Raw genomic sequence first — 26,320 nt, forward strand, 5'->3', positions numbered from 1 at the left:
GCCTCTCTGCTAATGGTTGGGTTGTGTTCCTGTCTTGCTAGTTGTTTGGCATGGGGCGTCCAGCACTGGAGTTTGCTGGCTGCTGGGTGCAGCTGGGTCTTAGCGTCGAGAAGGAGATTTCTGGAAGAGCTCTCGCCGACTGATATTAGCTGGGGCCAGGAGGTCTCTAGTGGTCCAATGTCCTGATCTCAGCCCTCCCACCTCAGAGGCTCAGGCCTGACACCAGCCCAGAGCACCAAGACCCTGTCAGCTACACGGCTCTGAAGAAAAGGGTGAAAAAAAGAAAGAAAAATAAATAAATAAAAATTTTAAAATCATAATAAATAAATAAAAAGAAAAACATTATTAAAATAAAAAAATAAAAAAGTAATAATAATTTAAAAAGAGCAACTAAACCAGTAAACAAATCCACCAATGATCACATGCACTAAACACTAAACTAAGATAAACATAAAAATTAGAAACAAATCAGCCGCAGACAGCAAATCCCAAGTCTATAGTTGCTTCCAAAGTCCACTGCCTCAATTTGGGATGATTCGTTGTCTGTTTAGGTACTCCACAGATGCAGGGTACATCAAGTTGATAGTGGAGATTTAATCCGCTGCTCCTGAGGCTGCATGGAGAGATTTCCCTTTCTCTTCTCTGTTTTCACAGCTCCTGGGGTTCAGCTTTGATTTTGGCCCCACCTCTGCATGTAGGTTGCCCTCACGCATCTGTTCCCCGCCCAGACAGGAGGGGGTTAAATCAGTGGCTTTTTAGGGGGCTCTTGCTCATTTAGGCTGGTGGGAGGGAGGGGTACACTAGTTATAACTGGAATGAGGGGTGAGCTTGTGGCAGCAGAGGCATGATGCTGCAACAGCCTGGGGCACGCCATTTGTTCTCCAAGGGAAGTTGTCCCTGGTTCACAGGACCCTGGCAGTAGCGGGCTGCACTGGCTCCCGGGAGGGGAGGTGTGGATAGTGACCTGTGCTTGCACACAGGCTTCTTGGTGGCTGCAGCAGCAGCACTAGCATTTCATGCCCATCTCTGGGTTCCAAGCTGATGGCCACAGCTTGCGCCCGTCTCTGGAGCTTATTTAGGCAGTGCTCTGAATCCTCTCTTCTTGCGCACCCCAAAACAATGGTCTCTTGCCTCTTTGGCAGGTCCAGAGTTTTTCCCAGACTCCCTCCTGGCTAGCTGTGGTGCACTATCCCCCTTCAGGCTGTGTTCATGCGGCCACCCCAGTCCTCTCCCTGGGATCTGACCTCCAAAGCTCAAGTCTCAGCTTCCAGCCCCCACCCGCCCTGGCGGGTGAGCAGACAAGCCTCTCGGGCTGGTGAGTGCTGGCCGGCACTGATCCTCTGTGTGGGAATCTCTCCGCTTTGCCCTCTGCACCCCTGTTGCTGCACTCTCCTCCGTGGCTCCAAAGCTCCCCCCACCCACCCACCCCCGTCTCCACCAGTGAAGGGGCTTCCTAGTGCGGGGAAACTTTTCCTCCTTCACAGCTCCCTCCCAGAGGTGCAGGTCCCATCCCTACTCTTTTGTCTCTGTTTTTTCTTTTGCCCTACCCAGGTACATGGGGAGTTTCTTACCTTTTGGGCAGGCTGAGGTCTTCTGCCAGCGTTCAGTAGGCGTTCTGTAGGAGTTTTTGCACATGTAGATGTATTTCTGATGTATTTGTGGGGAGGAAGGTCATCTCCATGTCTTACTCCTCCGCCATCTTGAAGGTCCCCCCCTAAGCAACTTTAAAACTCCCAAATTGTGCAAAACTTTTAAAATACTCCAATGTTAAAAACAATAGAAGCTTTAAAAAGTTTCACTCTGCTTGCATCAGTTGAATAATGGCTATCACTTATTGTCAAGGTAAGTAAAAACACTGTATGGCACAAAATAAGCATTCAATGAATGTTAACTGAATTTCTAAAAATTTATGTCAGCCTTCTTAAACTTCTTGGAATATCATGGGCTAGGAATTGTCCCAATATTTGATTGTATTTTCAAAGTAAAAGTACTTTCTTAGATTTACATCTCAACTTAAAGTCACTATGTTTTTCAATATTATAATATAATTTATTGTAAGCAGTGAGCAATAGTGTTAGAGTGAAAGACAGCAAGCTATTTCATTCCAGTCTTATTAAGATCTAGTTTTCCAGTCTTTATAATGAGTCTTGATCTGTGTTAGCAAACTACAAAAAGTTTTGAATTTCACTGAATCATAATGGACTGATTAGATTTTTCAGTAAGATTTGATTATTATGATGAAGGTTATAACTGGCTGCTCCAATACTGTGGAGTCACTCCTACCATCATAGTTTCTTGGAGAAGTAAAGTCTTTTTTTTTCACAGCTTCCTAAACAGCTTTATCAAGATACAATTTACATATTTTAAAGTTCACCCACTTAAAGTAATGTATTTTTATTAAAAACGTGTCTTTAAAAACAGCTGTCATTTACCTTTCTTATATAATGATAGGACAGAAAGAGTTAACTCAAATAGGATTTTATTATAACACTGTTTAAAAATCATAATTAAGAAGTGATGTCACCAAACTATAGGATGGGAGATCCAGCCTCTATCCCCCCAACAAATATCAACAATTAGACAGATATCCACAAACAAAAATAGCTCTGGAAGAGCTCAGGAGTCCACTTAAGAAATTTCAGCAACAAACAGTGGAGCAAAAAACCTGAGAATAACTCCACACAAAGAAAAAGAAGGACAGTTTCATTTTGCCTGCATCATCGCATACCCCAGGGTGGCACTGCTCAGTGACAAGGGGGAACTGCCCAGTTCAAAAGAGTTCCCTCGCTGAGAAAGGGAGAATGAGGTGAGGAACCAACTTCCCCAGTTTTTCATATCACTGCATGAAGGACCCATTTCAGTTTCACACCACCCAGAGACTGACAAAGCTAAGACAAATAAAGACAGGTTGGAGCAAGGAAGAATGCCTGGGGCTCCCAATATCAGCTATGCAGCAAGAGCAGCTGTGGTTTACAGCTCTGTGCAGGATCCCAACAGCTTTCGCCACTGAAGAAACCAAAGCCCAGGACAGCTGCCATGAACCCCCTGCAGATTTCACCACTGTGATTTCCCCCCACCGGTTCACCTTCACGGATGCCACCTGACTGACTCCCTCCCTGTCCCCAACTGGACCCTCCAATCTGCACTGGAAGTCAGCTTGGCCTTTGCAGCTGCAGAAGTGCAAGATGCCAGCCTAGACCCCTGCAGCTGATCCACTGCCGTGCATGCATTTGGGGCTAACCCCTTCAGCTGTGGACCAGTTCGCCACTGGTCTGACTCCTGTCACTGGCCTCCAATGACATGCAAGTGCCTGTGGTGAGGCCCCGTAGCCATAGAACTACATGTTGACAGCTAAGGCCCCCACAGCTGTTTGTGGGCCCAGATCTGGTTCTGTCTCCTCTCACTGGCCTGCACCGCTGGGCTCACCTGCAGCTAGCCCCTCCACCTGAGCACCTGCACGCCAACACCCAACTCCTGTCACTGGCCTCTTCTGCCATGTGGAACCCTACATTAAGCAAAAAAAAAAAAAAAAAAAAAAAAAACTCGAAAAAATAATCTAACTTTACACCTCAAGGAACTACAAAAAGAACAAACTAAACTCAAAGGTAGTAGAAGGGAGGAAATAACAAAGAGAAGAGTGGAAATAAATTGAGACATAAAAGACAATACAAAAGATTAGTGAAACTAAGAGCTAGTTTTTTAAAGAGATAAACAAAATGGATAAACTTTTATCTAGATTTACCAAGAAAAAGAAGAGAGGACTCAATAAAATTAGAAATGAAAGAGAAGATATTACATCTGATACTACAGAAATACAAAGGATCATAAGAGGATAGTATGAACTATTATATGTCAACAAATTGGACAACCTAGAAGAAATGGATAAATTCCTAAAACATACAACCTACCAAGACTGAATCATGAAGTAACAGAAAATCTCAACAGATTAATAATGAGTAAGAAGACTGAATCAGCAATCAAACACCTTCCAAAAAAGAAAAGCCTATGACTTGATGGCTTCACTGGTGAATTCTACCAAATAAAGAAAAATTAAAGTCAATCCTTCTCAAACTCTTCCAAAAAATGTAAAAGGAGAGAACACTTTCAAACTCATTTTATGAGGTGAGCATTAACCTGATACCAAAGCCGGATAAGGACACTACAAGAAAAGAAAACTATAGGCCAATGCCCCTGATGAATATAGATGCAAAACCTCTGAACAAAATACTAGCAAACTGAATTCAACAACACATTAAAAGGATCATACACCATGGTGAAGTGGGATTTATTCCTGGAATGCAAGAATGAGTCAACATACACAAATCAATAAATGTGATACACTACATTAAAAGAATGAAGGATAAAAATCATATGATCATCTCAATAAATGCAGAAAGGCCATTGGACAAAATTTAACATCCTTTCATGATAAAACTCTCTACAAACTGGGTATAGAAGGAACATACTGGAACATAACAAAGGCCATATAATACAAGCCCAAGCTATCCTCACACTCAACAGTGAAAGGCTGAAACCTTTCCCTCTAAGATCAGGAACAAGAGAAAAGTGCCCACTCTCACCACTCCTATTCAACACAGTACTGGAAGTCCTAGCTAGAGCAATTAGGCAGTAAAAAGAAATAGAAGGCATCCAAATCAGAAAGAAAGAAATAAAATTGTCTCTGTTCGCTCATGACATGATCTTTTATAAAGAAAGTCCTAAGGACTCCATCAAAAAGCTGTTAGAATTAATCAACAAATTCAGTAAAGTTGCAGGATACAAAATCAACAGACAAAAATTAATTAGTTGTGTTTCTATACACTAAGAATTAAACATGTAAAAAAGAAATAAAACAATCCCACTTATAGTGGCACCCAACACAATAAAATTTTAGGAATAAATTTAACCAAGGAAGTGAAAGATCTATACACCAAAAACTACAAGACACTGATGAAAGAAACTAAAGAAGACACAAATAAATGGAATGATATCCTGATTAAAAGAGTGAATATTGTTCAAATGTCCATTCTACCCAAAGCCACCTAGAGATTCACTGCAACCTCTATCAAAGTTCCAATGGCATTTTTCACAGAAATAAGAAAAAAACCCCAAATTTGTATGAAACTACAAAAGACTGAATAGCCAAAGCAATCTTGAGAAAGAACAAAGCTGGAGGTATCGCATTTCCTGACTTCAAACTATATACAACTCATATAACTTAATAACAAAAACCCAAATAATCCAATTTAAAAATGGACAAAGGACCTCAACAGACATTTTTCCAAAGAACACATACAAATGGCCAACAAGTTAACGAAAAGGTGCTCAACCTCACTAATCATCAGAGAAACGCAAATCAAAACCACAAGATATCACCTCACACCTGTTGGAATGGCTATTATCAAATAGACAAGAGACAACAAATGCTAACGAGGATGTGGAGAAAAGGGAACCATTATGTACCATTGGTGGGAATGTAAATTGGTACAACCACTATGGAAAACAGTATAGAGGTCCCTCAAAAAAATTAAAAATAGAACTACCAGCAATCCCACTTCTGAGTACATATCCAAAGGAAATGAAACAGGATCTCAAAGAGACATGCATTCCCATGGTCAGTGCAGCATTAGTTGCACTAGTCAAGACATGGAAGCAACTTAAGTGTCCATCAATGGATTAATGGATAAGGAAAACGTGGTGTGTGTGTGTATCTGTGGATACACACACACACACACACACACACACACACACACACAGGAATATTACTCAGCCATGAAAAAGAAGGAAATCCTGCCATCTGTGACAACATGGATGGACCCTGAGAGTATTATACTAAGAGAAATAAGTCAGACAGAAAAAGATAGGGGCTGAGGGGTGGGGGAAATGGGATGTTGGTCAAATGGTACAAACTTCCAGTTATAAGAACAAGTTCCAGGGATCTAAAGTACAGCATAGTAACTATAGTTAACAATACTGTGTTGTATACTTGGAATTTCCTATGAGAGTAGATTTTAAATGTCCTCACCATAACAATAACAATAAAACGGTAATTATGTGAGGTTAAAGATGTGTTAACTACCCTTATTGTAGTAAACATTTCATAATATATACATGTATCAAGTCACCATATTGTATAGCTTAATCTTATACATTGTTATATGTCATATCTCAATAAAGTTGGAAAAAATAGAAAAAAATCATAATAGAGTAGATCAGTACCAAAGCATTAACAATTGTACCTATTAAAAATAAAATTATAATGCTCTACAAATGTTCTCACTAAAGAAGCAAGAAATTTACATGCCAAAATCATCATACTAAATCTTACTAAGCAAGTACATATTGATAATTAAATGATTTAAGCTTCCGGCTGAATGTTGTTCTTTGGCTTGTATTTATTTATCAGCTAACAAAAGCTATCGAGAAGATGGAATTGAGCATATGACTCTCACATACAAGCACATTAACAAGCCTATATCAGGGTTCAATCAAACTGAGCAAATACTTCTAGAAATTTCCCTTGTGTGTTTTATTCAGTTATTAGGAGAGTTTAAAGCCTGAGCTCTGCCACATATACCCAGCCCAGATGCTCAAAGCACTTGATTTTACTCCAGGGCAAAATTCCATATTCAAGACTAGATCTAGAACAGATGGCCACTCCTCTTCTATAATCTGGTTGTGCCCTATGCATAAATGAAAAGAGTAAAGGGAACACCGATTCCATAACATGGTCAAAACAAACATTATTACTATTAATACTACTAATAATATTTATTAAATACTTTTGTGTACTTGATACCCTAATAAGCTCTGCACAGAATGAGTCCTGGTGATCATAATGTTCCATGTAGGAACTATGCACATTCTTTAACTATGCTTGTTAAGCAATGTGCATAGCTCTTGCCTTCACAGAGGTTTCAATCTGAGCAGTGATTATGTGTCCTGTACCATTCTTAAAGCAGATGTAAAATCAATTCTTCAAGAATTTAGTGAGCCCTATTATGTGCCAGTACTTTGGGTAAATGAATGACAATACCCTAACTTCAAGTTGACTATAATAATCTACTTGAAACAAAAAGAAAAATATGACAGTTTGCAGTTATGTGTTAATTTATATGGTATATACAATAATTATTCAGGAGATAAATGATAGGCATACTACTAGCTGACACTCAGATAACACTGAGCATATTGGGCAATGTTTGAGCTTTATCTCTGTTAACTTATTTAAATCCTCACTTTAGGTATGTCCCATCTTTACACTAATTCTATACATGGGGAAACTGAGACACAGAGGATTAAGTCACTTGCCTGAGATAACAGAACCAGAAACTGGCAGAGTAGGGCCCTTTCCCCTTAACCACAGAGTTAAAGAAATGATTCAGGAAAGAGGAAGGCCCTGAGCTAAATCGGAAGGGTTTAGAGCGAAGAGCAAAGAGAGAAGGATATGTGAAGGAAGAAGGAAAACTTGAGGAAAGGCAAGACTGAACACAATCTGGGTGAAATTTGGAGAGTAGTGGGAAAAAAAATTAGATTCTAAACAGAATAGGGTCAAATTATGGAAGGTCTTAAATTTTTAAAAAGGTGAAAGCTGAGCTGTAATGCAGTAGTGTTTAGGACGTCACTGATGGTATGTCACTGAAGATGGCAGCTCCTGAGCATTTCTGCCCAGTCCTAGGGTGGGCTATACGTGTGAGGAAGAGAAGGATGACAGTAATCTCCTTCTTCAGACCCAAATATCCAGTCTTTGCCAATGTTTCTGGTTTGGGCACTAGTTTGCTTGTGGCCCTTTATTAGCGAAATGGATTAAGCAGTAGAAGTGGTACCATTATCAAATACATATTGACCCTAAAACAAAGTTAAGTAAAACAAATGTCAAATTACCATTAGAAGTTATGAGTGGTAAAAGGTGCTATTAAATACCAAACTGATAAATATTTTGTTATATAGATTCAATCCATAAAAGCAATGTTGGGCTTTAAAAAAAAAACATTGTTTTCAAAACAGTACTAATGCATAATATCACCTAGTTGTTATATGCAGATTATTGGGTCTCACCCCAACCAAGATTTTGATTCAATAATGCCCGGAATTATGAATTTTATTTAAATGTAATAGAATCTGTTGATTCTAATGCAAGCAATCTAAATACCAAACTGAAACAACATGGAAAATTTCTGAAAGAGTACTAAAAATGTTTTATCCATATCTGCTATCATTCTCTACTATAGGACCTTTAATATGTTACTCAAATTAAAAAGTCATGAAACCATGGCAATCCTGAATTTATCTACTAGGACATCTATACTCTATATCATTGTTGGTGAAATACATGAAGGATTAGTATGTTACTCTCGAACAACTAGAGATGAGACATTCACTATATCATTAAATACTATTCATATCCTTGGACATGAATAGTAAGAAGTTTGTTTTTTAAAAGATAATTTTTGCCAAACTACTCTATGTGAAGAAGTACACCCATTACATTATCATAAAGGTCATGAAACTTCAACAAGTCTATAATAATCAGATATCTAATCATAAAATTCATTTTTCTATTTTAAAAACTTCTGGTTATCAATTCTTTTTTAAACAGGACATGTTCAAGGAATACTTTAGGAAAAACCATAATTAGCATTTGAGTAAATCTTATAAATGTGCATTTCATATTTTATATATTGGCTAACAGTACAAAAAATGCAACTCTAAGCTGAATATAAAACATGGAAAACAAAGGTTTATGAAGCTAAAAGTCATAATAAAAATAGCTCTATATCATGAGCAAAATAACGACAATATTCAATGAGAGTGCTTATCATAAGTTAAACAGTGAGACTATTCAACAAGCATTTGGAAGGAATGACATTTTAAATCTGGAAAAGGAAATATGATTAAATTAATAAATTTAAATTAATACTCTGCAATCATTTAGAGTCCTCTGAGGCAAGCATTATTGGTCTGACTTTATACCATTTGAAACCTTCATTGAAAGAGATAAAATGTTTTATTCCATTCATTTTGTAGATATTTTTTAAATGAGAAAACTCCCAAGGTATCTATGATTTCCAAAGAAATGAAGTAAGGGATTTGTTCTAAATGGGGTACTATTAACACTGGCATAAAATGTTGTAAGCTGTTATTTTTAGAGGAATAAAAAAAATGGTACTACACATAAGATCCAGTTATTTGCCATCTTATATTCAAGTTATAAGTCCAGGAATGTTAATTCTTATAAATAAGATCAATACCTAAGGGGGTAAATGCTTTTAGAACACTAACATATTTATATATATAATAATTATATATGCAGCAAGTCTAGTTGAGTAGTTCAAATAATAGTAGGGTTATTTGAGAAAGAAGACAGTAAGTGTTGATGTTATTTTATTCCATAGAAGGACATTTAAACTTTAATTTTATAATCCATCAATTAAAAATATTTATATATTTAAATAAGTTTCTACTGTTATGATAGGCAAGTTTTTAATAATATATGCCAGCCAAAGGAACAAGTAGCGGGAAGAACTCAATCTCATCGAAGATTGGTTTAGAAAAAAAGAGAACATTGCAACTTCAGGAGATAAAAGGGGGAAAGTAAAGATTTACCCTCCCACAGTAGTCCAATTATCTTAATTCTTATTTTTAAAGGCCAAAAGGGCTTTTATTAAAATTTCATATTCCTAAGAGAAATTCAGTTTGATTAGTTAGTGATCATTATTGCATGCCATCTCTTTGCAAGTCACTATGGTACATGCTGTGGAGGTAGAGATTAATAAAACGTGGTTCTTGACTTTAAGGAACTCATCATAATTTATATAATGGAAACAGATCCGTTTGCTGACTATAATACGAGGCAGAATAAAAGGCACTAAACAGGGGTGCAAACAACTCACAGTGGGATTGAAATGAGTGGAGCAATCACCAGGTTCCCCCCCTCAGTGCCTCATATCTCTGAAACTAGAACTGCTCCTCCTGAGTTTTTCCAGAATAGTTAAGGGAGGAATACTGGCTGACCATGTGGGGCAGAAGTACAGGCCAGAGGTCTAAAAATTCCTTATAAAGACTTTCAAACAAAACACCCATTTTTGCCTGGTATTCTCCTCTCCCCCACCACCCTTGGCTTTGGTGGTTCCTTGTGCAGCCAAGGCCAGAACCGTTCTGGGAGTCTTCAGTGGTCAGATAATTTCCAGATGGTACACCCTCTGTAGACACTTCAGCTTGTCTTCCTTTTGTCCTGCTAGATCATTTACCATTCCTCTATCCATTCCATGTCTGATAGGTCATGGGCTGGGGTGCAATGTCTCTTAAGTTCAATTATCATGGAGCAAGTTTCTGGTTGTTCTTGCTTGGATGATTTTTAAAAGGAGAGTGGAATGAAAATGACTCAATTCTTTTGTCTTAAAATCTGTCTTGGGACTTCCCTGGTGGCGCAGTGGTTAAGAATCTGCCTGCCAATGCAAGGGACATGGGTTCGCGCCCTGGTCCAGGAAGATCCCACATGCCACGGAGCAACTAAGCCTGTGCGCCACAACTACTGAGCCTGCTCTCTAGAGCCCGCAAGCCACAACTACTGAGCCTGAGTGCCACAACTACTGAGCCCGCATGCCGTAATTACTGAAGCCCTAGCATCTGGAGACCATGCTCCGCAACAAGAGAAGACACCACAATGAGAAGCCTGCACACGCAATGAAGAGTAGCCCCCGCTCACTGCAACTAGAGAAAGCCCACGTACAGCAACGAAGACCCAACACAGCCAAAAATAAAAATAATCAAAAAAACAAAAAAAAAAACCCACCCGTCTTGATTATGTGATTACCACAATTTCATAACTAAACTGACATTAAGGAAAGAATATAATAATAGAGTGGACATTTTTAAAATCAAGCTATAAAAACAAATCTGTTATAGAGAAAATTTGAACAGTGTGGCAAGTAGGGGAAGATGCTTTGTGGTTTAGGAAAGCAGAAAGGAACTTAAACGTACTTCCCAAATCATCTGAAGTAGGCCACTGCCCACTCTGCCTGAAGTAAAGTACAAGTTAGTAAAGCAGAAAGAATTCAAACCTTCACAAATATGGTGAACTCTTCCACTTTCTCATTGGCTAGCAGCAATTTCTTCTGTGCACCTTCTAGGGCCTGCTCACTTTGCATTGCTAATCCTTGAAGATGCTTAGATGCTGCTGTTTCAATTTCTGCCATAGCAGATTCAGTCTCATTTATTTTTGATATGAGGAAAGTAAGCTTGAGATCCTGCAAATGACCAGTAATCATAGAATAAAAAAATATTTCTTAAACAGATTTGGATGTTAGTTAGAGATGTCATATAAGGAAAGGGTTTCATTACTCTCTCTGTATCTTGTATTCATTTTTATTTGAGTAGAATTGATGGTTGTTTTTGTTTATTTTCAATGAATATCCTGCACACACATTATCATATATTTATCATCAAAATGAGTTTATGCTTTTTAAAAATTATAAATCACTAAAAACATGGAAGCCATTTTAGACCGAAAGATTTCATATGTCAAATGGAAGTATTTAATTAGCTTATAAGTTTAGGTGGACCTAAAAATTTATATCCACTTATATAAATGCCAGTTAACAATAGTTTTCATTTATTAGAAATTATCAAGATAAGTAAATCTGTCTCTCTAATACAGCATTACCTTTAATAGTAAACAAATTCTTAGTGTTTTATGTAGAGATATAAATGTTCTTTGCAGTTATCTGAAACATTTAAATAGCTCATAGTAGTTTTGGGGAGAAAAAAAGGACAACTTTAAAAATGAAAAAGACATTGTTACAGTCCACCTCCAGGCTAAAATGTCCTAAAACCATACCTTTTTTTCTAACTCCTCTTTAGTTCTCTGATACATCTGTTCATACTGTGACTTCTCTTTTACAGCGACACTAAGTCTTTGCTTTAGTGAATCGATTGATACCTTCTTGTTGGAACACTCTTCAGTTAATGTCTTCACCTACAATAAAAGCATGAAGGTAATTATTATTGGTAAAGGCATTCTAGTTCCATACTGTGTTTGTTTCAAATGGAAACCAAATGAATACATGAATAAGTCTAGTTTATTTTCTCATAAATGATATCAAATTCAAGTATAAGATCTGTAGAACTCATACTGTGAATGAGACTAACAATCCTGAAATCAATAGCAAAACCCCAAAATTGCACAAAAAAGCATGAATATTGGTATGTGTAGCCTTCTATCTAATAATATACAATTAATTTTAACTATATTTCTTTTAATTACTAACCTAAACTTCCTTAAGTAGGAGATGGTTGTTTTTTTGTTTTTTTTTTTTCCGGTACGCGGGCCTCTCACTGTTGTGGCCTCTCCCGTTGCGGAGCACAGGCTCCGGACGCACAGGCTCAGTGGCCATGGCTCACGGGCCCAGCCGCTCCGCGGCATGTGGGATCTTCCCAGACCGGGACACGAACCCGCGTCCCCTGCATCGGCAGGCGGACTCCCAACCACTGCGCCACCAGGGAAGCTCAGATGGTTGGTTTTGATTCTTAAATAAGCCAAGTCATGGATAATTTTCATTTGTATTCTCCAGTAAAAGTATAACATGTACTTTTTAGGATAAAATTAAATAATACAACATATTTATTATACATTTCAAAGAATAGCCAAAGAAAATAGTTTTTCTTTTTCACTTTAAAGCTATTAAAGATAAATGATTACTTACACAAACATTGTAAGACTACCTTAAATGATTATTGAAGTTAAAAAAAATGAGCAAAATTTTAAGAATAGCATTGAAGAAACCTCTACGAAGTAATTATAATTCATGTGGGTCTGTGGAGGAGAAAGAGAAAAGAAAATCTGTATGCATGTGTCTTGCTCATGTAAAATTTTCTCTCTTAAATCCATCTGAGCATTACTTACATTTTTATCTCCAACAAGGAAAGTAAGGGAAACGCTCTCTCTGGAGTGGATGACATTTAGTGAATGCCAAAGCGCAAGCTGTTTTATGATTTGTTTTATGATTTGTGTAAATAGCAGCTTTAAAAATTTTTAAGCAAAAAAATATCTCTTAGTCAGCAAATCATTGATTTCTAGTTTGGGATCAGATATTATACAACTATTTTAAATATGACTCTTTTCCTAAGTACACTGAATTAAATGTATATAAGGAAAAAGTACACTTTAAAAAAAACCGTGGTGAGTACACTTTTTAAAGAACTGATAGTCATTGACTATAATATTTTTCATTTAAAATATATGCTTAATTCTATCATTATAAATAATAGCTTTAAATAAAATAAAATCTGAATAAAATGGAATTATGTGTCCCAGAAATATTAAAGATTAAAAAAATTAAACTTGATTATCTTCTCATGGTATGTTTACAAATATAAAAAGAATGAATGACTATATTATGTGTGACTGTTTGGAGTCTTGAATTTTAAAACAAATAATGTACCTTCAGAGCAAATGATGTAATTAGGTAACAATACACATACATTTTATGAATATTTGCTATACCTTTTATTAAGATTGAATATTTGAGTTAAAGTTAATACAAGGGGAAGTGATTTTTTCAGTGTCAGTGAACATAAAAATTGATACCTTTTTATCAAGATTTTCTAGCATTCCATTAATACTCTCATTACTTTCCAAATTTACTTTCTGTCGAAATTTCAAGTCCTCTATCAAATGTCTTTTCATGGTTATATCTCTCTCCATTCGAGACATCCTTGAAAGGGAAAAAAAGACACTTTATCAAGAGTGATAGAAAATACTTCAACAGTGATGATATCTTACATATTATCCAATGTTATACCTACTGTTAATTTTTAAATGCTATCTGATATTAGTGAAGCTGCAAGTTAATAAAATAATTGCATGGCATAAAGTATTGCTTTATTAATAATTTGAGTAAAATATTAAAATCTATAATCCAGTTGTGACTTGGTAATTACAGTATTTTATATATATATATATACATTAAAAAAGAACTGAGACAAATTAATAAAATTTATGAAAACTTAAAATTATTATATTTATGTTCCATTTTTGCATTCTAAGAAAAATACAAAGCAATATTTAGAGATTATCAAAAATCACAACACCGATAAGCAAGAATTCTATACTCTAATAAACAAACATAAAATTTGATAATATTATACATTTATTATACATTTCAAAGAATAGCCGAAGAAAATAGTTTTTCCTTTTCACTTTAAAGCTATGTAAATTTAATATCATATGAGACTGAACTGACATATCAGTTCTAATTTAATATCATATGAGATTGAACTGACATATCAGTTTAGCTTAAATTGATAACGCTAAGTATAAAATGATAGATGCAGTAACAACTACTACAATTACTACTATAAAAAGAACAACAGCTAACATTTATTGAGTGTTTACTATGTGCCAGTCACTGTTATAAGTGCTTTACATAAGTAAAGCACTTATAAGTACTAACTCATTTAATTCTAAGAACTTTATGAGTTAATTCTATTAAATTGAGTCCCAGAGCTAGCAGGTAAAGAAGCCAGGATTCAAAGAATGTTTCTCTAAAGTTCTCACTGGTAAACAGTAAGCAAGACTAACTCAGTCCATAAATAAGCTTCAAGATAGTCTTTTAAAAAAATTAACCAATCTTTTTGCCTAATAGTTTTATCTGTTAAGATTTTAAGTGATCTTCACTTATAACGTGGTATACATGTATGTACATGAGGTACATGTATCTCAAATTATGAATGATTAGAATTCTTTCTAAACATGTTACAACTTCTAAGCTCTAGTATATCTATAAAAGATATAGAAAGGAAATAATTTTGATTCTGTGAGATAGAACATTTTAAACTCCTTTTTAGTATAAATACACAAAGTATTATAATATTTCATAACCCTCCAGTTATTTTAAACACAAACAAAACTTTCATTTTTTTTCAACCTTCGCTTTATAAGCTTAGGCATTAAATCCAATATAAAGATCAGCCTATACATATATTTTTAGTCAAATAATTACTACATTCTAAAGTTTTCTGTTCATAGTCTTTCAGCCATTAGTTGATATTTATTCAGAATTAAATATGTTTAAGATGGAAAATCTAACTTTAAACATTCTTACTCTAATTAAAAAATAGTAACTATCTTGCCATAAACCATGATATATGTAATATTCTTTAAACTTTCATCTTGTGTAGGCTTAAAAACGAACTAAGAAAGGCAAACAAGTTGGTATTGTTTCTTGGTGTGCAATGTTTAATAGAGTCAGCCGCCACTAGGTGGCGCCAAATACAATGGATAAAAATATAAAGCACATACTTTTCTTGCATTTCCTTTATGTGTTCTTCTTTTGCTAGGAGTTCAGATTTCAGAGACTTCAAGTTTGATGATTGTTTAGTGAGTTCATTAGTTGCATTCTAGATTAAAAATACACATAAATTCAAATATGTCTTTCAATCTTGTTCTAAAGCAGCATAAGTATAAATGCCATTTTCATGAAGATAATAAAATTGCAAAAATTATGGTTATAATTAAAATGAACATCTAAACATTTTAATATGCTTCATTTTGTATGTTCTAACAGAAATAACATGGCACACTAAAATTTTTATATAACATGCCAAAATCATAGAGGAACACACTCACATAATAACTGCAAAGAGTATATACCCAAAATACATTTACGGGAAATATGGATTTTGTAAAATGTAAATGTGTATGTGATTAATTATTTTTATGGTTTAGTAAGATCACTTAAAACTAATTCTGGATTTACTAATAACCTGTAACAGACTAAATAGAGTCACAAAGCTTTGCTGCACCTCCCAGCAAGAGGTGTAATCCGTCTCCCAACCCTTTGAATCTGGCCTGGCCTGCGATTTGCTTTGACCAAAAGTATGTGGCATATGACACTGTGCAAATATCAGATCTAGGCCCTAAATCCTTCTAGCTTGCATCTTTGCCCTCTTGGAATGCTGCTCTGGGATCACCTTCCAACAAATATAGAGGAAAGGCCATTTGGGAGAGTACTGAGGTACCCCAGATGACAGCCAGCAGACCAACTGCCAGCCTTTGAGTGAGGCTCTCTTGGAACTTCCAGCTCAGGTAAATCCTTGGTTTAGAAGAATGCAGTCATATGAGGGGACCCAGCAGACAGCAGCAAAAGACCTACCTAGTGAACCCACTGGATCATAAGAAATAATAAATTGCTGCTGTTTTAAGCTGCTACATTTTAGGATAATGTTAGATAGTAAAAGATAACTGATAAACTTATGAATACTGAATATTTCCTTACTTGAACTTATAAACAATATTAATTATTAAAGTATTTATACATAATTATTAGTTTTTCAAAGCAGAACACCTTTGTGGTATTTGTTGTCTGCGTGGCCCAGGAGCCAGAGTGTTAGGGACACCTAACTTTCAATTTTGACTCAAGTTCCAAGAAAGCATGTACTCTGAGATATTATTTAGTGATTTGATATTTTGGTTTTTCTACCTGTAAGACAGCATTGACATACATTAATTCATTTGTTAAATTTAAAAAGTATTAAATAATTTAAATAGAATAAAATATAACTTTAAAAGTATTTGTAGTAGTTATTTCGCTAATTTTTCTAATAACTATAGTTAATTGTTTCTATGAGAACTATTTCCAGGTTTGACTAACTTATTCTAAAAAATATAAATCTGAAAAGATGAAACCATTAACCACACAATGTAAATGTGAGTCAAATTCATCGGACAGACTTTAAATATCTCATTGGTATGGCATATGTAAATTTTAAATTTCCATTAAATATTATATTAATTTTCTTAAAAACCCAAGGCTACCTCAACTTGGCAACTGTATTGAATGCTAAAAGTTTTGATTAAATTTTGTGTTACACAATCTAAATTTCCATCATATTTTACATGTTTACAGTGACATATGGTGTCTTATTTCTAGCACTGCCAGAGTAAGATGTTCCACACTAGTAAATTTACCAAAAAATTGAAGCTTTTGCTTTAATCATTAAACTTAAATTCTTTCCGGGATGATTGTTCATTCATTTAGAAATGACAATCCACAATTACATTAAGCAATAGTGATACTTTAATATAATGATATATTATAAATATTATCACTATATTAATTATGCTATATTACTGTATCTAGTTTATTATCACTGTATCATTATATAATGATGCCTTTATGATATAAATGGCTACTCAGCCCTACTCTGAATGGTCCCAGGCTGCTGGTTTTCTAATTTTGTATTTTTACCTTAGCATTTTTTTTCTGTCAATCTGTTGATCATAGTTTCTTGATTCTCTCAATATTCCTGCCTAAAAACAAGCATCCTGGCCCTTAATATACATACTTCTAATTTGCTGCTTTTGAGGTGTTTTCTGCTGAAAAGTTAAACAAATAAACTCATTACAGCTGTATTTTAAAAAAAAGACAAAAGGCAGTAAATGAACTCTGACAATATCTTCAACAGAATAAATTAAGTGGATTTTAAGATAGCTGTTTGATTCTTTTATGTTTTTAGACTTAAGCCTGTTATTTTAGGTGGCTGAAAAATGCTGTAATTTTGACTTCTGGATAATTGAGGGATTACAGAATTATAATAAATAAAACAATGCCAGCTTGATAAATACTTTTGCCAGACCCTCTAAGTCTCACAGTTATTTTGTTTAATCCTCAAAAATCCTTTTGAAGAGGGTAGAAAGGTATTCCTGCTCTAGACCTCTGGAGAAGCTAAGTAATTTCTTCAGTCAGGTCCCACACACAAGAAGTTACTGGACAAAAAATGATCAAAACCCAGGTCCTCTGACCCTTTTCCATTTCCTACAACATAATACTTATCTGCAGCATGACAAAATCTGGAGTAAAACACATATTTCAAAGATGTCATAATGGTAATAATCTATCTTGGTTAGAGCTTTCCTGTTTAAGTTTATTAAACACTAAAAATTTTTCAGAGCAAAATGAGTAAAAGCATGGATGCTGGAGCCCTATGGATTGAGTTCTTATCTCAGCTCTATCTCTTAGTAGCTGTGTGACCTTGGACAATTAACATACTCAGTTTGCTTAACTGTAAAATAGATATAATAACAGAATTTATCTCATAGGGTTGAAACGAGTATTTAATGAGTTAACATTTTTAAAGGACTTAGAACTAGATTGGCAATAGATTATATATAAATTAACAGTAGTTTAAAAACTATTATTCTTCATTATTAACTTACTGGAAAACTGGAAGAGAACATGGTGTATACCAAAAGGTATCCTTTCAACAATCAGGAGGTCAAAAAAAAATCACAAATATAAGTTGGAGTACTACTCAATCCAGATTGTATAAAGGACTACAAATTAAACTAAATATAAATAACTGATGTATATATCATTCACTGGAATTTATATGTCACTAAATATTTTATTATCTATCTATATAAAGTTGGGTTCCTTGAGGAAACATGTCTAATATGGGTAAAAATGAAGACACAGAAATGCACATGAGCACTCTAATTTCTGAATGAACCATGTACATCTCAGAAATACACCTAAGAATTTACATAGAAAAGTCTAATATTAATTGGATAAAATAAAAAAGATGGATGTAGACCTTTAAGAGATTCAAATGTAACCATTTTTGTTTTACTAGGCATAGAAAACATCAAGTAGAAAATAAGCTATTTCTCAGAAATTTATTATGTTAGCAATCTGATATCTGTTATAGGCTGAATTGTGTCCTGGCAAAATTCATATGTTTAAGTCCTAACCTCCCCTTCCAGTACTTCAAAATGTATTTGGATAGGGCTTTTAAGGAGGTAATTAAGGTAAAATGAGGTCACATGGGTGGGCCTTAATCTAACATGACTGGTGTCCTTATAAGAGGAACAATTAGGACACAGACCTCATAGACTGAGGGGTGACCATGTGAAGACACAGCAAGAAGGCGGCCATCCACAGGCCAAGGAAAGAGGGCTTGGAAGAAATCAAACGTGTCAATACTTTGATCTTGGACTTCTAAACCCCAGAACTATGGGAAAATAAATTTCTATTATTCAAGCCAGCCACTCGGTGGTATTTTTTTTTTTTTTTTTGCGGTATGGGGGCCTCTCACTGTTGTGGCCTCTCCTGTTGCAGAGCACAGGCTCCAGACCCACAGGCTCAGTGGCCATGGCTCATGGGCCCAGCCGGGAGCGGCATGTGGGATCTTCCCGGACCGGGGCACGAACCCCTGTCCCCTGCATCGGCAGGCAGACTCTCAACCACTGCGCCACCAGGGAAGCCCTCGGTGGTATTTTCTTATGGCAGCCTTAGCAACCTCATACAATGTCGAAACAGAAATTTGTAGTATCAAGAGTATTATTTACTTCAAAGTACTTAGTCTTCCAGAATATTTCCATATTAAAGCATGAAATAAGACAAAAGTAAAGATTTACCCTTTTTGTCCCTATGCAGCCTGGTCAGTGTTCCAGGACTCCAGGTTAGATATGGACAATGTCACTTCAAACTTACATCAAGCATGATCTAAATTGCTTTAGGCATTCTCATTAGTCTCACCTTTGTAACTCACACATTCCTTCAAAGTGAGAGAGATTTATATATGGGTAAAAACTAAGGCCAGCCTTACTTTTAAGTTGTTGACAGTCTCACCTGGACTTAGACACAATTCTTTATAAGCAAAAGGAACACTGGTCTTTATTCTCACTCTCAGGTTTAACTTGATTAAACCAACTCACCTTTGCTCTGTGCTTCTTTTCCTTTCCCCTAATTCCCTCCTCCTTCCCCATCTCCAACAAAGAACCACCAAGTTAAAACAGCAGCAAAATGTGTACAGGAAAGCAATTCTATTTATGTTGATACATTATTATGTTCAAAAAGAATTCTGTTCAGTGGCAGGCAGAGAGGAGTTGAATAGTGGAATAGAATGATAATGGCCAGTTTCCCTTGTCTCCTAAGTTAGGATTTCATGGTGTCTTGCTATTTTTTCAGAGAATAGTATTATAAGTTACCAGGTAAGAATCTACCAGGCTAAAATAGAAAGATGAGATTGAATGTAGTATTAATAATTTAGGGATTATTTATACCATAATTTACCTTTATTAGTAGAATAAATTAGAATTGATAGAAACATGTCTTTAAGGATTCAGTAACTTAATAAATGTTTTCATCTTTAATAAAATTTATAATCACCTTTAGTTTACACTGCAATTGCTTCATTTCCAAATCCATGCTCCTTGAAGGGCCAAGTGATGTAACTTGTATCCGTGGAACTGTTACCTGGGCAACTTCTTCAGCCAAACTTGTGATTTCGGATGAAGGCTCCAATTTCTTTAGTAAATCTTCTTTTTCTTTCCGAAGCTCAGCCAAATCCGAATTTAGCTTCTTTTTAAAGAAAATAAATATAAATTTATTATAAAAGTAATTACATTTAACCTAACAATTATCAGCATCAAATTGTACAGGTAGGAAAATGCTAAAGAAAAAAGTGACACTGATTACAAAAATAGTTATTATAAAAACTACAACATTTCTAACTTCCACTAGTTTTTGCTTAAGGTTGTAGGGCTTGTAAAGGTTAAAACAAAATAGACCAGCTGTACTCAATATCTTTTGGTTGGCTGGTCTTTACTCATGATGTGCTATTTCTTTGCCTTCACATAAACATGGGTGTGCCAGAGATTCACATATTTGATAACCTTGACTTCAGGGCTGATGTACTTAACTGGTAAAAGTCAAGCTGGAGCAGGACAGGATAACAGATGTTAGTTGTTTATCCCACCGGGTAGGTCTTACTACCCTATACAGCAGCCAAAATGCTTCTCATTTAGCAACAGAAACGTTAAGTCCAATTAGCAGAAGAGGCTTATTAGAGATTTAGTTCAAATAAATAGCATACAAACACATTCACTCAGTTTTATGCACTTGATTGATAGTTGACAAGTCCTCTTTGTAATGTTGAGGTAGATTGCACTAAACTCCTTACATTAAAATTTTTAATAACATGAACATTTTACTAAATGGCATACTGGTAATGCTTTTATGAAACTATAAAAGAAACCGCCCTAATGTTAGCCCCTTTCATTCACCCATCTGTAGTCAGCAGAACGCCACCAAGCTATAATGGCATAACAACTTAGAGATCCTTAAGAGGATAACTGCACTATTACTTTATTATTCCAAAGAAGCTTATAATAATGGTAGCTTAACATAAGGAACAATTATACAAAATGGTACTGAAGTCTCTCAGAGGTGGAAAAAATGCTTTCTTTGTTAAGAATTCTAGTTAAAACAGTAGAAGATGTGGCTAACATGTATAGTCATATATATACGGGACATAAGTTACTTAAGTATTAACACTATGTTTAAACACAATTTCTAAAAAGTATATCAATAAATCTGTAATTACATATATATTTGTGTATACATGTGTATACTGTTAAATATGAATATTTTAGATCATGAATTCAAAACTAGGGCTTGATATATTTGAGATTAAACTACGTTTTGGTGAAATAACAAGTATGTTTCGGTGAAAAAAAATTTCTTTGGCTATATTTTAACCTATGATCTAAAAGCGTGTTTTTTTATATTTTTCAGAAAATATTAATCCCTGGATTGTCCCAAAGGTAACAAATAACATGAAAAATCAAAAGCAAACTCATAATTTCCCTGAGTCTGAAAATCTTCCTGGTTATCATTCAAGGTTGAATACATTTCCCTCCCTGTTTATTAATTCTCTGTGCCCAATCGTCAGGTTCTATAAATTATGTAATATTTCTCATATTCATTTCCTTCTGCCACTTTCTTTTTTTTTTGCGATACGCGGGGCCTCTCACTGTCGTGGCCTCTCCCGTTGCGCAGCACAGGCTCTGGACGCGCAGGCTCAGTGGCCATGGCTCACGGGCCCAACCTCTCCGCGGCATGTGGAATCTTCCCGGACCGGGTCATGAACCCACGTCCCCTGCATCGGCAGGTGGACTCTCAACCACTGCGCCACCAGGGAAGCCCCTGCCACTTTCTTAATGCAGACTCATCATCCCACTAAGACCACTGCAATAACCTTTCCCCTATGGGCAACCTTTCTCTACGTTCAAATCATCTTTTATACAACTTCCCAAGACAACACTGACCTGTTATTCTCTTATTCAAAACTCTTCAGGGGTTCCTCAGCCCAATAGAATAAAGCTCAGATGTTTGTGGTTATAATAAAGCTCTGTAAGATTTAACTTCAATTTGTGTTTCAGTCCTACATCATCTGCAGTCAAACTTGTCTGCCCTTCCCCAAAACTTTCAGCCATTTCTACATTGATGACTCTACACATGGTGTTTCCTTCTGCTGAAATCTCTCTCATGCATAAGAGTAGCTTAGTATTTCCTCCTTTATGAAATCTTCTCTGCAGTTGTCTCCTTTTTTCCAACCAAGTAGCTTCTCCATTCTCTTAGCTCCCATAGCATTATGGCTGTTCCTCAACCACGGCCCTAGCAAAGGCTTGAGAGAGGACTGTGCCTTTGTTAACCTATGTATCCACCCCCACCCCCCTACCATGGTATCTAAAAGCAATGCTTTTTGTATACTAAGAAACAGAAGAAAGGTTTCAAAAATTCAAGTCTACCTGTTTGTCGCACAGATGGTGCTATAAACACACATTGATTTCAGCTTTTATATATAATCTTTCTATTATTTTATTACCATATAAATTAAAATACACTTTTATTAGCAATGTAGTATTATTAAGCTTTTACTTAAATAGTACGCAGCAGAACATTTATCAATCCTAAAGTTAATGTTCTGCATCTAAATTAGACTTTTTGAGATTTTCATTTGTTAAGACATAACTCATGGCTACAATTCTAGGTGGAATCTCAGGCAACACAGAAGACTAAATTTTTAAAAATCTTTTAACATCTTTATTGGAGTATAATTGCTTTACAATGGTGTGTTAGTTTCTGCTGTATAACAAAGCGAATCAGCTATACATATATGTATATCCCCATATCCCCTCCCTCTTGTGTCTTCCTCCCACTCTCCCTATCCCACCCCTCTAGGTGTACACAAAGCACCGAGCTGATCTCCCTGTGCTATGCGGCTGCTTCCCACTAGCTAGCTATTTTACATTTGGTATATATGTATATATGTCCATGCCACTGCCTCACTTCGTCCCAGCTTACCCTTTCCCCTCCCTGTGTCCTCAAGTCCATTCTCTACATCTGCATACAGAAGACTAAATTTTGATGAGGATCTTTTCTTCCTGGTGGCTTCTCTCATTTGTTAAACTTGTATGCCATTAGATCTATTCTTTCCACAGTGGCAAATCCTGACATTATAAATATATCCTTCATTGAGCAAAGACCAAGACAATAAATATATCTCTTTAAAAGATATGCAATTATACCATTCAATTTAATGGTATAAAAATTTAGTAAACAAAGAAATATTGAAATTATGGAGACAGTAAACCAAATGACTTGCAATTTATTAAAATATAAATCATGCTTTGATTAAACTGTTTTAACTCTATAATCCTTAAAACATATTTCTGATGTTAATTATATATGTCTAGAAATGCTACAGAGCACCTGTCAAAATAGAAGAAATAGACAAATCATACATTCTATCAGTTTTGAATCCTTTTGGACAAGTAATTATGGCTCTATTACTAACTTCTCTCAGTTTAAGCATTCTATTCCTTAATTGAGAAGTTTTATAGATGAGACAAGAATGATAAATAATAACTTTCTTTTGTTTATACTTGGTTTGGAATGTGAGACTTTTGTGGTGACCTTGTTAGAAAGTGATTGTGCTGTTGGGACTTCCCTAGTGACGCAGTGGTTAAGAATCCACCTGCCAATGCAGGGGACACGGGTTCGAGCCCTGGTCCAGGAAGATCCCACATGCAGCAGAGCAACTAAGCCCATGCACCACAACTACTGAGCCTGCACCCTAGAGTCTGTGAGCCATAACTACTGAGCCAGCGTGCCACAACTAATGAATCCCGCACGCCTAGGGACCCTGCTCTGCAACAAGAGAAGCCACCGCAATGAGAAGCCCGCATACCACAACGAAGAGTAGCCCCCGCTCACCGCAGCTAGAGAAAGCCCGCGTGTAGCAACGAAAATCCAGCACAGCTAAAAATAAATTTATTTAAAAAACAGTGATTGGGCTTCCCTGGTGGCGCAGTGGTTGGGAGTCCGCCTGCCAATGCAGGCGACGCGGGTTCGTGCCCTGGTCCGGGAAAATCCCACATGCCGCGGAGCGGCTGGGCCTGTGAGCCATGGCCGCTGAGCCTGTGCGTCCGGAGCCTGTGCTCCGCAGCAGGAGAGGCCCCAAAAGTGAGAGGCCCGCGTACCGCAAAAAACAAAAAAAAAAAACAAAAAAAAACCAGTGATTGCATTGTAAAATCTATCAATAAATTAAAATTACTCTTAAAATTATTTTTCTTTTTTATCAGAAGCATGATTCCTGTTTCTATATTATTATCTTTCCATATCCAAAGATTTAAAAATATTTGTCATATTACATTAAAATCATAAATAATATTAAAACACATAGAAGAGTCATAATTTCTGGATTCTAATTTGGGGTCTACTGCTTACCAGCTGAGTGACACTGAGCAAGCACTTGACGGTTTCTCTGTTGAAAAACAGAGATGGGGCTTCCCTGGTGGCGCAGTGGTTGAAAGTCCGCCTGCCGATGCAGGGGACACGGGTTCGTGCCTCGGTCCGGGAAGATCCCACATGCCGCGGAGCGGCTAGGCCTGTGAGCCATGGCCGCTGAGCCTGCGCGTCCGGAGCCTGTGCTCTGCAACGCGAGAGGCCACAACAGTGAGAGGCCCGCGTACCGCAATAAAAAAAAAAACAAACAAACAAAAAAAGAAAACAAACAAAAAAAACCCAGAGATGATGCTTGCTTACCTAGCAAAGGTAATCTTGAGGGCAGAATTTTTTTTTAAATCTGTGATAGCACTTGGTAAACTTTAAATTTACAGTATTATTGTTAGCATTATTAGCTTGTGGAAAATGCTACCATACAGAGTCTAAGAAGTGTCCTAAAGGCTGAGGACCTGAATTAATAAAAAGCTGTGCGATATACATACACACACATACAAATACCAAATAATTCTGTAATTTCTCTCATGACAGAAACTTTACTTTGTCTTAAGTGACAGTTATTTGTTTGATCTTAACTTAGGATTCCCTACTAGGATACAAGTGCAGTTCCTCTACAATCTTTTTTTTTTTTTTTTCGGGTATGCGGGTCTCTCACTGTTGTGGCCTCTCCCGTTGTGGAGCACAGGCTCCGGACGCGCAGGCCCAGCGGCCATGACTCACGGGCCCAGCCGCTCCGCAGCATGTGGGATCTTCCCGGACCGTGGCACGAACCTGTGTCCCCAGCATCGGCAGGTGGACTCTCAACCACTGTGCCACTAGGGAAGCCCCCTCTACAATCTTCTAAAAATCGATTTCAACTTAAAAGTTGACGTCAATGAGAATAATACTGAGATTTGTATTGATTTAACCAGAGGTTATAAAATAGAAGTTAACACTATAAAAGTTTAAAATGAGACACTAGTTATTAATTATTTATTTAAATATAACATTGAAGAAGCGTTAAGTCTCTAAAGAGGAAAGAACCCTCTAAGCAACTGTAAGAAGAAACATGGAAATATTAGGGAATTCATTATTCAGTAATGAGCACTGTGGTAGGCAGAATTCTTAGATGACCCCCAATGGCCTATGCCCTTGTATGTGTGTTGGAACTGTGAATATGATAGGCTATCACTCCCATGATTACACTATTTGCATTATGTTTGTTATATGCAAAGGGATTCCGTAGATGTAAATTATGGTCCCTAGTCACATGACTTTGAGTTAATCAAAAGTGAGATTACCCTGGCTGGTGAATAATCAGGTGAGCCCTTTAAAAAAAAGTCAGGGGCTCTTTTAGCCAGAGGTAAGATTCTCCTGCTGGCCTTGAGGAAGTAAGTTGCCATGTTATGAGAGGACTACAGAGGGGGCTATAACGTTAAGGCCCTAAGGAAGACCTCAGGAGCTGAGAATGGTCCTTGAGCAAGAAAACAGGTACTTCAGTCCTACAACCACAAGGAACTAAATTTTCCCAACAAACACAGAAGCTTGGAAGAAAAGCCTGAACTCCAGAAAGAAAGGCAGTTTGGCTGCTTGTGATACTCTGAGCAAAGGATCTCACTAACCTGTGCCAGACTCCTGACTATGGAAACTGTGAGGTAATGTGTATATCGTTTCTAAGCTGCTAAATTTGTGGTAATTTGTTACATAACATGGAAAACTAGTATGAATCCCAAGTTTTAAAAAGCAGCCCC

At 36.4% G+C, this 26,320-nt stretch overlaps 1 protein-coding gene across 3 annotated transcripts in view; it reads right to left on the reverse strand.

Annotated features, from left to right (window-relative positions):
* CNTLN (centlein) overlaps nt 1–26,320 on the reverse strand; it is a 330,490-nt gene that overhangs the window by 34,772 nt on the left and 269,398 nt on the right. For all 3 annotated transcript variants that reach the window (XM_079927964.1, XM_079927963.1, XM_079927962.1), the window contains exons 19-23: nt 20,172–20,363; nt 15,302–15,399; nt 13,589–13,715; nt 11,840–11,977; nt 11,064–11,249 (exon numbers count right to left, since the gene is read on the reverse strand). In XM_079927964.1, the coding sequence (XP_079784090.1) occupies nt 11,064–11,249; nt 11,840–11,977; nt 13,589–13,715; nt 15,302–15,399; nt 20,172–20,363 (741 nt within the window). The remainder of the gene's footprint in view (nt 1–11,063; nt 11,250–11,839; nt 11,978–13,588; nt 13,716–15,301; nt 15,400–20,171; nt 20,364–26,320) is intronic.

Source organism: Stenella coeruleoalba (genome assembly GCF_951394435.1).
Source record: "Stenella coeruleoalba genome assembly, chromosome: 7".
In the NCBI taxonomy this organism is placed as follows: domain Eukaryota; kingdom Metazoa; phylum Chordata; class Mammalia; order Artiodactyla; family Delphinidae; genus Stenella; species Stenella coeruleoalba.